Source organism: Pectinophora gossypiella, chromosome 19 (assembly GCF_024362695.1).
Source record: "Pectinophora gossypiella chromosome 19, ilPecGoss1.1, whole genome shotgun sequence".
In the NCBI taxonomy this organism is placed as follows: Eukaryota; Metazoa; Arthropoda; class Insecta; order Lepidoptera; family Gelechiidae; genus Pectinophora; species Pectinophora gossypiella.
This window is the reverse complement of record NC_065422.1, coordinates 7577352-7589202: the sequence shown is the minus strand read 5'-3', so window position 1 is coordinate 7589202 and position 11851 is coordinate 7577352. Positions and strand designations below refer to the sequence as shown.

At 36.5% G+C, this 11851-nt stretch overlaps 1 protein-coding gene and 1 long non-coding RNA gene across 2 annotated transcripts in view; both read left to right on the top strand.

The window, feature by feature from the left end:
• The first annotated feature begins 475 nt into the window (after positions 1-475).
• Positions 476-7886, top strand: LOC126375760 (uncharacterized). The gene is made up of 2 exons (XR_007567646.1): positions 476-1292; positions 6000-7886. It is a non-coding gene; the product is annotated as an uncharacterized LOC126375760 (long non-coding RNA).
• Positions 7887-8121: 235 nt separating this feature from the next.
• Positions 8122-11851, top strand: part of LOC126375744 (dynein axonemal heavy chain 1-like) — an 82459-nt gene continuing 78729 nt past the window's right edge. Inside the window, exon 1 of the mRNA XM_050022848.1 lies at positions 8122-8430. Coding sequence (XP_049878805.1) covers positions 8263-8430 — 168 coding nt within the window. The 5' untranslated portion in view covers positions 8122-8262. The remainder of the gene's footprint in view (positions 8431-11851) is intronic.

The following is an 11851-nucleotide window of genomic DNA, read 5'->3' as shown; positions in this document are numbered from 1 at the left end:
ATTGAATTGTAAATCATAAAATGGCCACTTATGGATTTTCATATTTCAATTCATATTACGTATGATTTTTCTCTATTTTGTAAAATATCAAGTCTTTTCTGGTGAGACATAGCAAAGCTTCTGTGGGCATCTAGGTGTGGTCGATGCTCTGCTTGATGGTATAGAGAATAACACAGCTGGACAGTGTTGTTGACTGCACTTTTATTAATTTTTATATTATAAGGTTTTAACACACGATACACGTTAGTTAGATTCTAGATTTAGAAGGCAAGTATTGCCATACTTAAAAATATGAAATATAATTTTGTTGGGGATGCCAACAGCTTCCATAAAGGAAGGTACCATAATCCAACCGACTTCTCAATAGAGATTATATATTTTTACTTCATTATTAAAATTATAAATGCTACTTACAGAATATTATGTTGCTCCTCCTGCCACGGCGCAATTCTTGCAGTATTAGGATGTACAAATATGAAAAAATAAATTTAAAGAAATATATTTCATAAATTATTAATAGCAATTATTTACCTCCATACTTTTATTCAACCCCTTTTGGGCCTGGAAGAACCGGTCCGGCGGATGAGATTTACGGACCCTCCTACGCTTAGTTGAGGAGGATGCCGCTGCCATAGTCCCTATGCAGGATGGTCTTGTGGAGGTTGCCGCCATGGTCCCTGTGCAAGTTGCTACCATGGTCTCTAGCAGGTTGTCGTCATGGTCTATGTGCAGGTTGCCTCCAGTCCCTGTGCAGGTTGCCGCCATGGTCCCTGTGCAGGCTGCCTGAGCCACAAGCTAAAAACACAGTTACGTTTTATTAGCACAACAGAATAGGAAGGGAGTTTTCCAATTTCATGTGTAAATATTTTTTCACATAAATAGTTTATGTTCTTTTTTAAAGTCTATCTGTTCTATACTAAATATATAAATAAAAAGATTCTTCAAATTTGATTAATGGGTGTCACATAGTTACTTTCACTTTTATTATATTACTTAGTAGGAAGTATGGATTACAGTATACTCACTCCAATAGGGGATTCTAAAAAATTTTCGCTGCTGCCGATAACACTTTGGGCTCTGTTTCAGTAGAGATAATGATAACATAAACTGCCTATATACGTCCCACTGCTGGGCACAGGCCTCCCCTCAATCAACCGGAGGGGGTATGGAGCATACTCCACCACGCTGCTCCACTGCGGGTTGGTGGAGGTGTTTTTACGGCTAATAGCCGGGACCAACGGCTTAACGTGCCGTCCGAAGCACGGAATCATCTTACTTTTTCGGACAATCAGGTGATTCAAGCCTGGAAAGTCCTTACCAAACAAAGGACAGTCTCACAAAGTGATTTCGACAATCACTTTGTGAGACCTAGAGATAATGATATTAATATCATTATACCTGCGAGCTTGATTTTTCTTAGTACCTACAAAGAATTTGCATGAGCAAAATTCTCTTTGCATAAGGGTTCATAAATATTCTTTGTTAAGTCCTGAAAACAATTTTTCTTAGAAAATATCAGTGCTCTTTTCGCTCTTTTCAAAATAGCGACTTGATTTTTGGCTTTTTTGTATTCTTTGTAAATACTCCTACATTTAGGAGATAAACTAATGAGTTTCCCAATAAGTCGTTTCTTGGATGCCTTCGGCATTTTATGGACAGTGAATGTTGGACCTGCAAAAAAAGCTTCCCGTCATTACTAATATTCGAATTTTTTGCATAAAGGTTTAGATAAGCATACTTACTTAAATCAATGAGGGATTAGCCAGGCCACATTCCCCAAATCCAATAAAGGTTGTGTTGTATGTAGGTACATAACGTGATAATTACCTATTTTCTCATTACTTGGTTACGTTGTAACGGGGTATATATGTATTCTGTAATATAGTTGTTACTGTTAATGGTATATTGTAATGAGATATTAGTTTCCCAGGGCAGGGTATTAAGCACCGAACTCAGAGAATAGAGAGGGTATGTGGTTAACCCTTTCATGGACAGAGATTATGGGCCATTGATGGCCCAAATAATAATAAATAAAATAATAGGTAATATGACACCTTGGGATCGGAACGTCATAAGACGTTCTGTCCTTGAAAGTGTTAATAATGTTGGGCGCCGTGTAGAAGATCCCCTCCTATTACAAACAAAGACAAGGTGTTGAAAATAATAAGGATTTCACTTTTAACAATGGTATATTGATTTAACAATTTAATAATATAAGACAATAAGAAGTCAATCCGCTGTTATATAAACTGCCTATACACGTCTCACTGCTGGGCACAGGCCTCCCCTCAATCAACCTGGGGGGTATGGAGCATACTCCACCACGCTGCTCCACTGCGGGTTGGTGGTGTTTTTACGGCTAATAGCCGGGACCAACGGCTTAACGTGCCCTCCGAAGCACGGAATCATCTTACTTTTTCAGACAATCAGGTGATTCAAGCCTGAAAAGTCCTTACCAAACAAAGGACAGTCTCACAAAGTGATTTCGACAATCACTTTGTGAGACCTAGAGATAATGATATTAATATCATTATACCTGCGAGCTTGTTTTTTCTTAGTACAAAGAATTTGCATGAGCAAAATTCTCTTTGCATAAAGGGTTCATAAATATTCTTTGTTAAGTCCTGAAAACAATTTTTCTTAGAAAATATCAGTGCTCTTTTCGCTCTTTTCAAAATAGCGACTTGATTTTTGGCTTTTTTGTATTCTTTGTAAATACTCCTACATTTAGGAGATAAACTAATGAGTTTCCCAATAAGTCGTTTCTTGGATGCCTTCGGCATTTTATGGACAGTGAATGTTGGACCTGCAAAAAAAGCTTCCCGTCATTACTAATATTCGAATTTTTTGCATAAAGGTTTAGATAAGCATACTTAAATCAATGAGGGATTAGCCAGGCCACATTCCCCAAATCCAATAAAGGTAGTGTTGTATGTAGGTATATAACGTGATAATTACCTATTTTCTCATTACTTGGTTACGTTGTAACGGGGTATATATTCTGTAATATAGTTGTTACTGTTAATGGTATATTGTAATGAGATATTAGTTTCCCAGGGCAGGGTATTAAGCACCGAACTCAGAGAATAGAGAGGGTATGTGGTTAACCCTTTCATGGACAGAGATCATGGGCCATTGATGGCCCAAATAATAATAAATAAAATAATAGGTAATATGACACCTTGGGATCGGAACGTCATAAGACGTTCTGTCCTTGAAAGTGTTAATAATGTTGGGCGCCGTGTAGAAGATCCCCTCCTATTACAAACAAAGACAAGGTGTTGAAAATAATAAGGATTTCACTTTTAACAATGGTATATTGATTTAACAATTTAATAATATAAGACAATAAGAAGTCAATCCGCTGTTATATAAACTGCCTATATACGTCTCACTGCTGGGCACAGGCCTCCCCTCAATCAACCTGGGGGGTATGGAGCATACTCCACCACGCTGCTCCACTGCGGGTTGGTGGTGTTTTTACGGCTAATAGCCGGGACCAACGGCTTAACGTGCCCTCCGAAGCACGGAATCATCTTACTTTTTCAGACAATCAGGTGATTCAAGCCTGAAAAGTCCTTACCAAACAAAGGACAGTCTCACAAAGTGATTTCGACAATCACTTTGTGAGACCTAGAGATAATGATATTAATATCATTATACCTGCGAGCTTGTTTTTTCTTAGTACAAAGAATTTGCATGAGCAAAATTCTCTTTGCATAAAGGGTTCATAAATATTCTTTGTTAAGTCCTGAAAACAATTTTTCTTAGAAAATATCAGTGCTCTTTTCGCTCTTTTCAAAATAGCGACTTGATTTTTGGCTTTTTTGTATTCTTTGTAAATACTCCTACATTTAGGAGATAAACTAATGAGTTTCCCAATAAGTCGTTTCTTGGATGCCTTCGGCATTTTATGGACAGTGAATGTTGGACCTGCAAAAAAAGCTTCCCGTCATTACTAATATTCGAATTTTTTGCATAAAGGTTTAGATAAGCATACTTAAATCAATGAGGGATTAGCCAGGCCACATTCCCCAAATCCAATAAAGGTAGTGTTGTATGTAGGTATATAACGTGATAATTACCTATTTTCTCATTACTTGGTTACGTTGTAACGGGGTATATATTCTGTAATATAGTTGTTACTGTTAATGGTATATTGTAATGAGATATTAGTTTCCCAGGGCAGGGTATTAAGCACCGAACTCAGAGAATAGAGAGGGTATGTGGTTAACCCTTTCATGGACAGAGATCATGGGCCATTGATGGCCCAAATAATAATAAATAAAATAATAGGTAATATGACACCTTGGGATCGGAACGTCATAAGACGTTCTGTCCTTGAAAGTGTTAATAATGTTGGGCGCCGTGTAGAAGATCCCCTCCTATTACAAACAAAGACAAGGTGTTGAAAATAATAAGGATTTCACTTTTAACAATGGTATATTGATTTAACAATTTAATAATATAAGACAATAAGAAGTCAATCCGCTGTTATATAAACTGCCTATATACGTCTCACTGCTGGGCACAGGCCTCCCCTCAATCAACCTGGGGGGTATGGAGCATACTCCACCACGCTGCTCCACTGCGGGTTGGTGGTGTTTTTACGGCTAATAGCCGGGACCAACGGCTTAACGTGCCCTCCGAAGCACGGAATCATCTTACTTTTTCAGACAATCAGGTGATTCAAGCCTGAAAAGTCCTTACCAAACAAAGGACAGTCTCACAAAGTGATTTCGACAATCACTTTGTGAGACCTAGAGATAATGATATTAATATCATTATACCTGCGAGCTTGTTTTTTCTTAGTACAAAGAATTTGCATGAGCAAAATTCTCTTTGCATAAAGGGTTCATAAATATTCTTTGTTAAGTCCTGAAAACAATTTTTCTTAGAAAATATCAGTGCTCTTTTCGCTCTTTTCAAAATAGCGACTTGATTTTTGGCTTTTTTGTATTCTTTGTAAATACTCCTACATTTAGGAGATAAACTAATGAGTTTCCCAATAAGTCGTTTCTTGGATGCCTTCGGCATTTTATGGACAGTGAATGTTGGACCTGCAAAAAAAGCTTCCCGTCATTACTAATATTCGAATTTTTTGCATAAAGGTTTAGATAAGCATACTTACTTAAATCAATGAGGGATTAGCCAGGCCACATTCCCCAAAACCAATAAAGGTAGTGTTGTATGTAGGTATATAACGTGATAATTACCTATTTTCTCATTACTTGGTTACGTTGTAACGGGGTATATATTCTGTAATATAGTTGTTACTGTTAATGGTATATTGTAATGAGATATTGGTGCTAATTCCTGTAAATACCATCTAATTTTATTTTAAGTTATATCTGTCCTTTTCTTATCCGCCGAAAAGGAAAGGGACGGGTAATCGACAAGCATAAAATTTATGGAACACACGTCAATTTTAAGCACAAATCTAAACCAACCGTCTAAAAATTTTACGTCAGTCAATAACCCGACACATTAATTTACTCATTCTTCCTAAAATTAAGAGCTGTGAATCATCCGTCCCTTGTCTTCCCTCCCAAAATGACGGATATAACCTAAAATAAAATTAGGCGGTGTCTGCAGGAATCGGGGCCATTAGTTTCCCAGGGCAGGGTATTAAGCACCGAACTCAGAGAATAGAGAGGGTATGTGGTTAATAATGTTGGGCGCCGTGTAGAAGATCCCATCCTATTACAAACAAAGACAAGGTGTTGAAAATAATAAGGATTTCACTTTTAACAATGGTATATTGATTTAACAATTTAATAATATAAAACAATAAGAAGTCAATCCGCTGTTATATAAACTGCCTATATACGTCTCACTGCTGGGCACAGGCCTCCCCTCAATCAACCTGGGGGGTATGGAGCATACTCCACCACGCTGCTCCACTGCGGGTTGGTGGTGTTTTTACGGCTAATAGCCGGGACCAACGGCTTAACGTGCCCTCCGAAGCACGGAATCATCTTACTTTTTCAGACAATCAGGTGATTCAAGCCTGAAAAGTCCTTACCAAACAAAGGACTGTCTCACAAAGTGATTTCGACAATGTCCCCATCGGGAATCGAACCCGGACCTCCAGATCGTGAGCCTAACGCTCTAACCACTAGACCACGGAGGCTGTTTCGATGTTATTACATACTAATGTAGACTAAGAAGTAAGTCTTTTATTATAATATATAATCTTAGCTTAGTCATATGCCTAAACAACTAGGTTTTATCCTCAGAGGGATGTGTAAAGTGTCAGGACGGCAGGTCCTTGCCAAAAAGGCATAGAGTAATTGTTGAGGACAAATACTCCATGTATTAGTAGAATATCAATGTGAGAAAGCGTTACAATACATGATAAGTTAAATTCGTCATGGAAGAGGGACATCTAGATTGAATCCTGAGATTGTATCGCTAAGCTGGAACTACATAGTTGACCGCAGAAGAAGTATCCCTAACGATAAACACAGACGGTAGTCATGACTTGGGAACTAGACCCTGAATGTAGACCTTGAAGTTAGACTTTGCAGTTGAACATTCAAGTTGGATTTTGAAGTTGGACTTTGAACCCACATCTCGTGGGACGATATTATAACAGCATGTTTCCTAGTCGATGGACTAAGCCATTGGTTCTATACAGAAGATCTCACCACCCTTCCATCATCATATATGTGGCTTATACACCACTTTAAAAAATAATCGCGACGGGACTTTATATTGCCATCGTCATTTTTGTTTTGGTTTTCCACGAAGGGTAAGGCAAAGGGAACTATGCCCATACAGCCATGTCTTACGTATTTTTTTCTTGATGATTGATGAAATGATGAAAGATGATGATGATGAAACCTAAGCCCCCACCCTCGGAGTAGACTCCTACTCCGAACCCCAGACGAATTAACTCAAAAGTCCGCATAAACTTTTGAGTTATGAAGCGGCTTCCTGGCACGAAGCGAAAATAGGCAGATACACTTTGTTTATTGAATACTCCGATATAATAACACTCGCGAATGTCTTCCGACTAAGTTAATGCGATCATTAACCACAAAACACCACTTCGTATTAATTATTTAGATTATTCAATGAAGAAAGCAACTGTCCCGTTCCCGTTTCCCGCCAAAAAGCCTTGCCATCGTCATTGCGTAAATGAAATGTCAATCCGACATAACTTTTTCCCGGCGTGCAGGCACTCACTCGTATGCCATACAGCCAAGTGGGAAGTGTCCAAAAAAAAACGTGTTACAACGTAACTATTCAAAAACATCTCTCACCTTAAACGCATATACCTGCTCCGTTCCGTCGTGGGTAAAAAATATAATGTAATGGCAGAAGCATATATAATAATAATTGTTTCTTGGTATTTGGATTAGATATGGTATAGAATTATGTTGCTACCTACCTATTGTTACTCTTTATTCTGATCAGAATTATAATGGGTGGAAGAAGTGTTGTGCCTGGGTGTAATAATAAGGGTCATCATTTATACCCAAAAACAAAGATAAAAGATACACATGTCTGTTATCCATGAAATTAGAAGGACGAAGGCAACTCTGTACAGCGCCATCTATATTTATTTAAGGGAACGTAGCCTGGAAATTCCTCATTGCTATCAGATAAAGGAACCGGACTTTTCCCAAATAAATGTTGCAAATTGTTTCCTACCTTTTGAATAAGAGCTTGTTGATGGTTGAATAGACGCAGGTGGTTCTGTTTGCATGTTAACTGCATGTTGGGACAGAATATGAAATAACATGGAATGCTGTTGTTAAATGTCACTTCTTCATAATAAAATTAGTAATTGTTAGTAATTTTTAACATATATTTAATATTTAAGAACGCAGTTTGTGACTTCTTTATTTGGATTTTGACAATACAAAGAGAGAACATGACGTAAGTTGTTTTATTTTCAACGCACGTTCCCAAGATTTCACTGCGCATACTACACACACCGTCTCCTTGAACAGCTCTAACGAGGCTTTGACAGTCTAGTTGTCTTACATCAACAGAAATTGATTGAAAGTCAATTTATTATAAGGTTTTATCTCGCATCGCGCTTACATAGTGTGCTTGCTTGGCCAGCGATGCCGAAAAGTCTCTTTGGTTGGTTAGCTGGCCTAAAAAGATTTCGGATGACATCAATGACAATTGACAATGTATTTTATTATAAAATATTTTGACATTTTACTGACTTTCCATCAATTTCTGTTGATTAAAGTAATTTTAATGTTATTAGATAATCAGGATTAGATTTTATAAGAAAATACGATGTATAGTAAAAAGAAAACAGTTAAGCGCCATGATGTGATATATTCAAATAACTCAAGAGCAGCTATTCCTAAACGGGGATATTACTCAGAATTGGTGTCTGATTTAACAAAAGATGACCCTACCAGAGAAGTTTGCGCCAAAAAACGGATGAAATTAATTTTACAGGTAAGTAAAAACAAATAGAGCCTCAGACTTATTTTGTTATCATGTGCTGTTAGTGGGGTGACACCAGGCACAAACACATAACGTAAGGAACAACAAACTATACGCTGAATTTCTCTACTACTCTTGGTGTCTATCCAATTATCCATATCCATACGCTACCTAGGATGCGGTTAAAGCCGCGTTTCCACTTGGCAACATTTGGCGCGTGACATGTTACACCATGTTGAAAGTTAGCCGGGAACTTTTGTTTATCAACGTCTGTCTACGCTGTATTAGATATCTGTATTAGATACACGTCTGCCGTCGACAACATACCACCAGAGGAAATAGTGTTGTTGCGCGTCACATCTCCACTCTATAAAGCCGAGTTTCCACTTGCCAACATTTGGCGCGTGACATGTTGAACAACATTGTCTGTCTACGCATCTACTACACGTCGGTCGTGGACAACACCTACCAAACACTTCAGGACCCCGATACCGACCCAGCCGGGGCGTGGTCGACGATTTCCCTCATTTAGCGCTTATCGCTATCGACCCACTAGGGTCGATTAAATCTAAATATGTTTCCTCTCAGACGACGCCCCTCATTGGGTCGAAAGTGCTATTGCAGGGACTTACGATTCAACTTTCGTTTATCACATATTTGATTATTCCAATAGATAGAGCTAATCAAACACAATAAATGTTATGTTAGGTCATTTTTTCCTAAAGTGTATACTTTGGTCAGAAAAAAACATTTTCTGTTTATTTTTGTATGAAACGTATCAAAGACAGTTAAATTTCTGCTAAGTCCATACCGATCCAGCCGCGAGACCTTATTTTCTGTAATCTTTGTCTAGTTGACTACTCAAATGCAAAATCAGCATTTGCCTAAAGTTGCAATTCTTTGAAAGAAATGGGTCAGAAAATGACAAAAAATTCAACATTTCAAAATTCAGTTTTATGTTTTATTAATTTATTATAAGCTTAGTTCTATGTTAAATACTATACAGAAATACATTACAACACAAGTGACAAAGTTAAAATGAACAAAAAATTATTTTGAAGGTACCTACCCAGAACATTATAATTAATGAATAACCTTTACTTATGTTTTTTCGTTATAAAATTTCTCAAAATTAATTAACTTCTATATATCACTATTGCTCGCCATAAATTGTGACAATACATTCTTACAACTCTTATTAATTGGTTACCTATATAAGTTTTAACAAAATAATAATATAATCTTAAGAGATAAACAAAAATATACTACTTAACTTGTAAAAGACAAAAGATATTAAATACAAAAAAGTTAGCCATTATTTTAAAATGCTATTCACTTCACTATCACTAGAACTATCTTCTAAATTACTTATGTCTATAAATTCTATATCAGATTCAAGCGGATAATGCAGCAAAAGCTCTCTGGCTTCGGAAGAAAGAATCATTCCCTTTTGCTTTGTCATTCGAGGTCTAAGACTCGTTATCACTGGATCAGAAGACAATAGAAGATTATGCAAAATGTCTTCATTTGTCGCTGTCCTTCTTATTTTTCTGGAATGGTTCTCTCTGTATTTCCGGAAGTCTTCGTTACGAGCTTCTGCTGCTTCTTCAGATAGTTTTCCTATGGGCATAGCACCAAAAATGGATAAAATTCAAAATTTTCTCAGTACTGTAAAAACACTGCAAAGATGTATGAGGAATTTTATCCATGGTATTACATGCCATCGAGCTATTGATGTGTCTACACTCAGCGGGATCCCCTGTCTGTGAGACATAAGAGTGATGCAGAGAATTAGATCTGGATTTGTTCTACTGAATTATGCTGAAAACAGAATTTGTTCCGTTAAAAAAACGGAAATATAAAGTTTTCTAACCGACCTCCAGCCAGCGGGATATTTACCAAAGTTAAGTCTGATGAAGTATAAATTGGTATTAACTTTTAGATCTGTATTTATTCTATTCAACAAAACAAAAAAACTACTTCTGACATCCTTACTTCAGCTACAATCAAGCTGCAATGAAACCTCCAGTCAGCGGACTTTTTCTCTCCATGACATTCTTTTGTAACTTTTACACTAAAATAATAAAAAATAACCTATTTACGACTATAATTTCACTTAAATTACCTATTCGTACATCTAGTGCTTAAATTAAAAAGTATATAATTTGAAAGATATTATGTGGGTAGAATATAAAAAAAAACTATGTATCAGGTACAAATTGAAGCTGTGAGAGAAAAAGTATTTTTTTTTGTTTTGTTGAATAGAATAAATACAGATCTAAAAGTTAATACCAATTTATACTTCATCAGACTTAACTTTGGTAAATATCCCGCTGGCTGGAGGTCGGTTAGAAAACTTTGTATTTCCGTTTTTTTAACGGAACAAATTCTGTTTTCAGCATAATTCAATAGAACAAATCCAGATCTAATTCTCTGCATCACTCTTATATCTCTCAGACAGGGGATCCCGCTGAGTGTAGACACATGAGCTATTGATCCATGGAGCAGATATAATTAAACATTTTGGTTTTATTGATTAAATATTGGCAAGGGGTGTATAATAATTGTAGATATTGTTATCTATTAACGGTACCTCCATTAAAAAGGTCACCTGATTTCCTTTTACATAAGCCTTAACTTCTATTGTTCTTTCAATTTTAATTAATTTATTTTCATTAGCAGGATATACCAAGTTATCAGTTTTAGATATAGATTGCAACAATATTAACAGTTCGGTTGAGTTCACAATTGATTGGTGCAAAATAGTGACCTTGCTGAAGGCTAGAGCTGTCTCTACTTCGCTTATTGATAAGTACATGGAACGCAAATTACTTATAAATAAGTTGTACATGCCTAGTACATATGTAGCGTAGACTGAGTTGTTTTCCTTTGTAGCTATATTCTTAACTATTCTTTCTATTCTTTTTAAACGCTGTTCCAAAATAAGAGTGTTTTCTTGTAATGTTTCAGAGCTGTTGACCAGATTATGCAACATTTTAGATATGATCGTTAGTTTCTTATTGGCATCTACTTGTTTACCCTGTAATTCTGAAAGGAGTTTATCATATTTTAACGCATCGTTGTGGTCCAAATTAGCTGTAATAATTTTTATTAATGATCCTAAGGGATCTATCAACCCTCTTTTGAATCTGTGTGACGGTACCAATTGATTGAATTTATTACATACATTTTGTATTATGTGATCTAATTGAGTTTTCATGCCTTTGAATTCATTCACATACGGTTTGTATATATCAATTAATTTATCAAATTCTCTATATTTATGGATGTTAAAGTTAAGATCGTCCCTTATGCCACTTAAGTCCAATACCCACTTGTCATCTTGTTTAACGGCTGTACCTAATTTCACAGGTAATAACCCGGGATTGTTTTCAATCTTTTGAAGATGAAGTGCCTGCGATGGGATCATCAG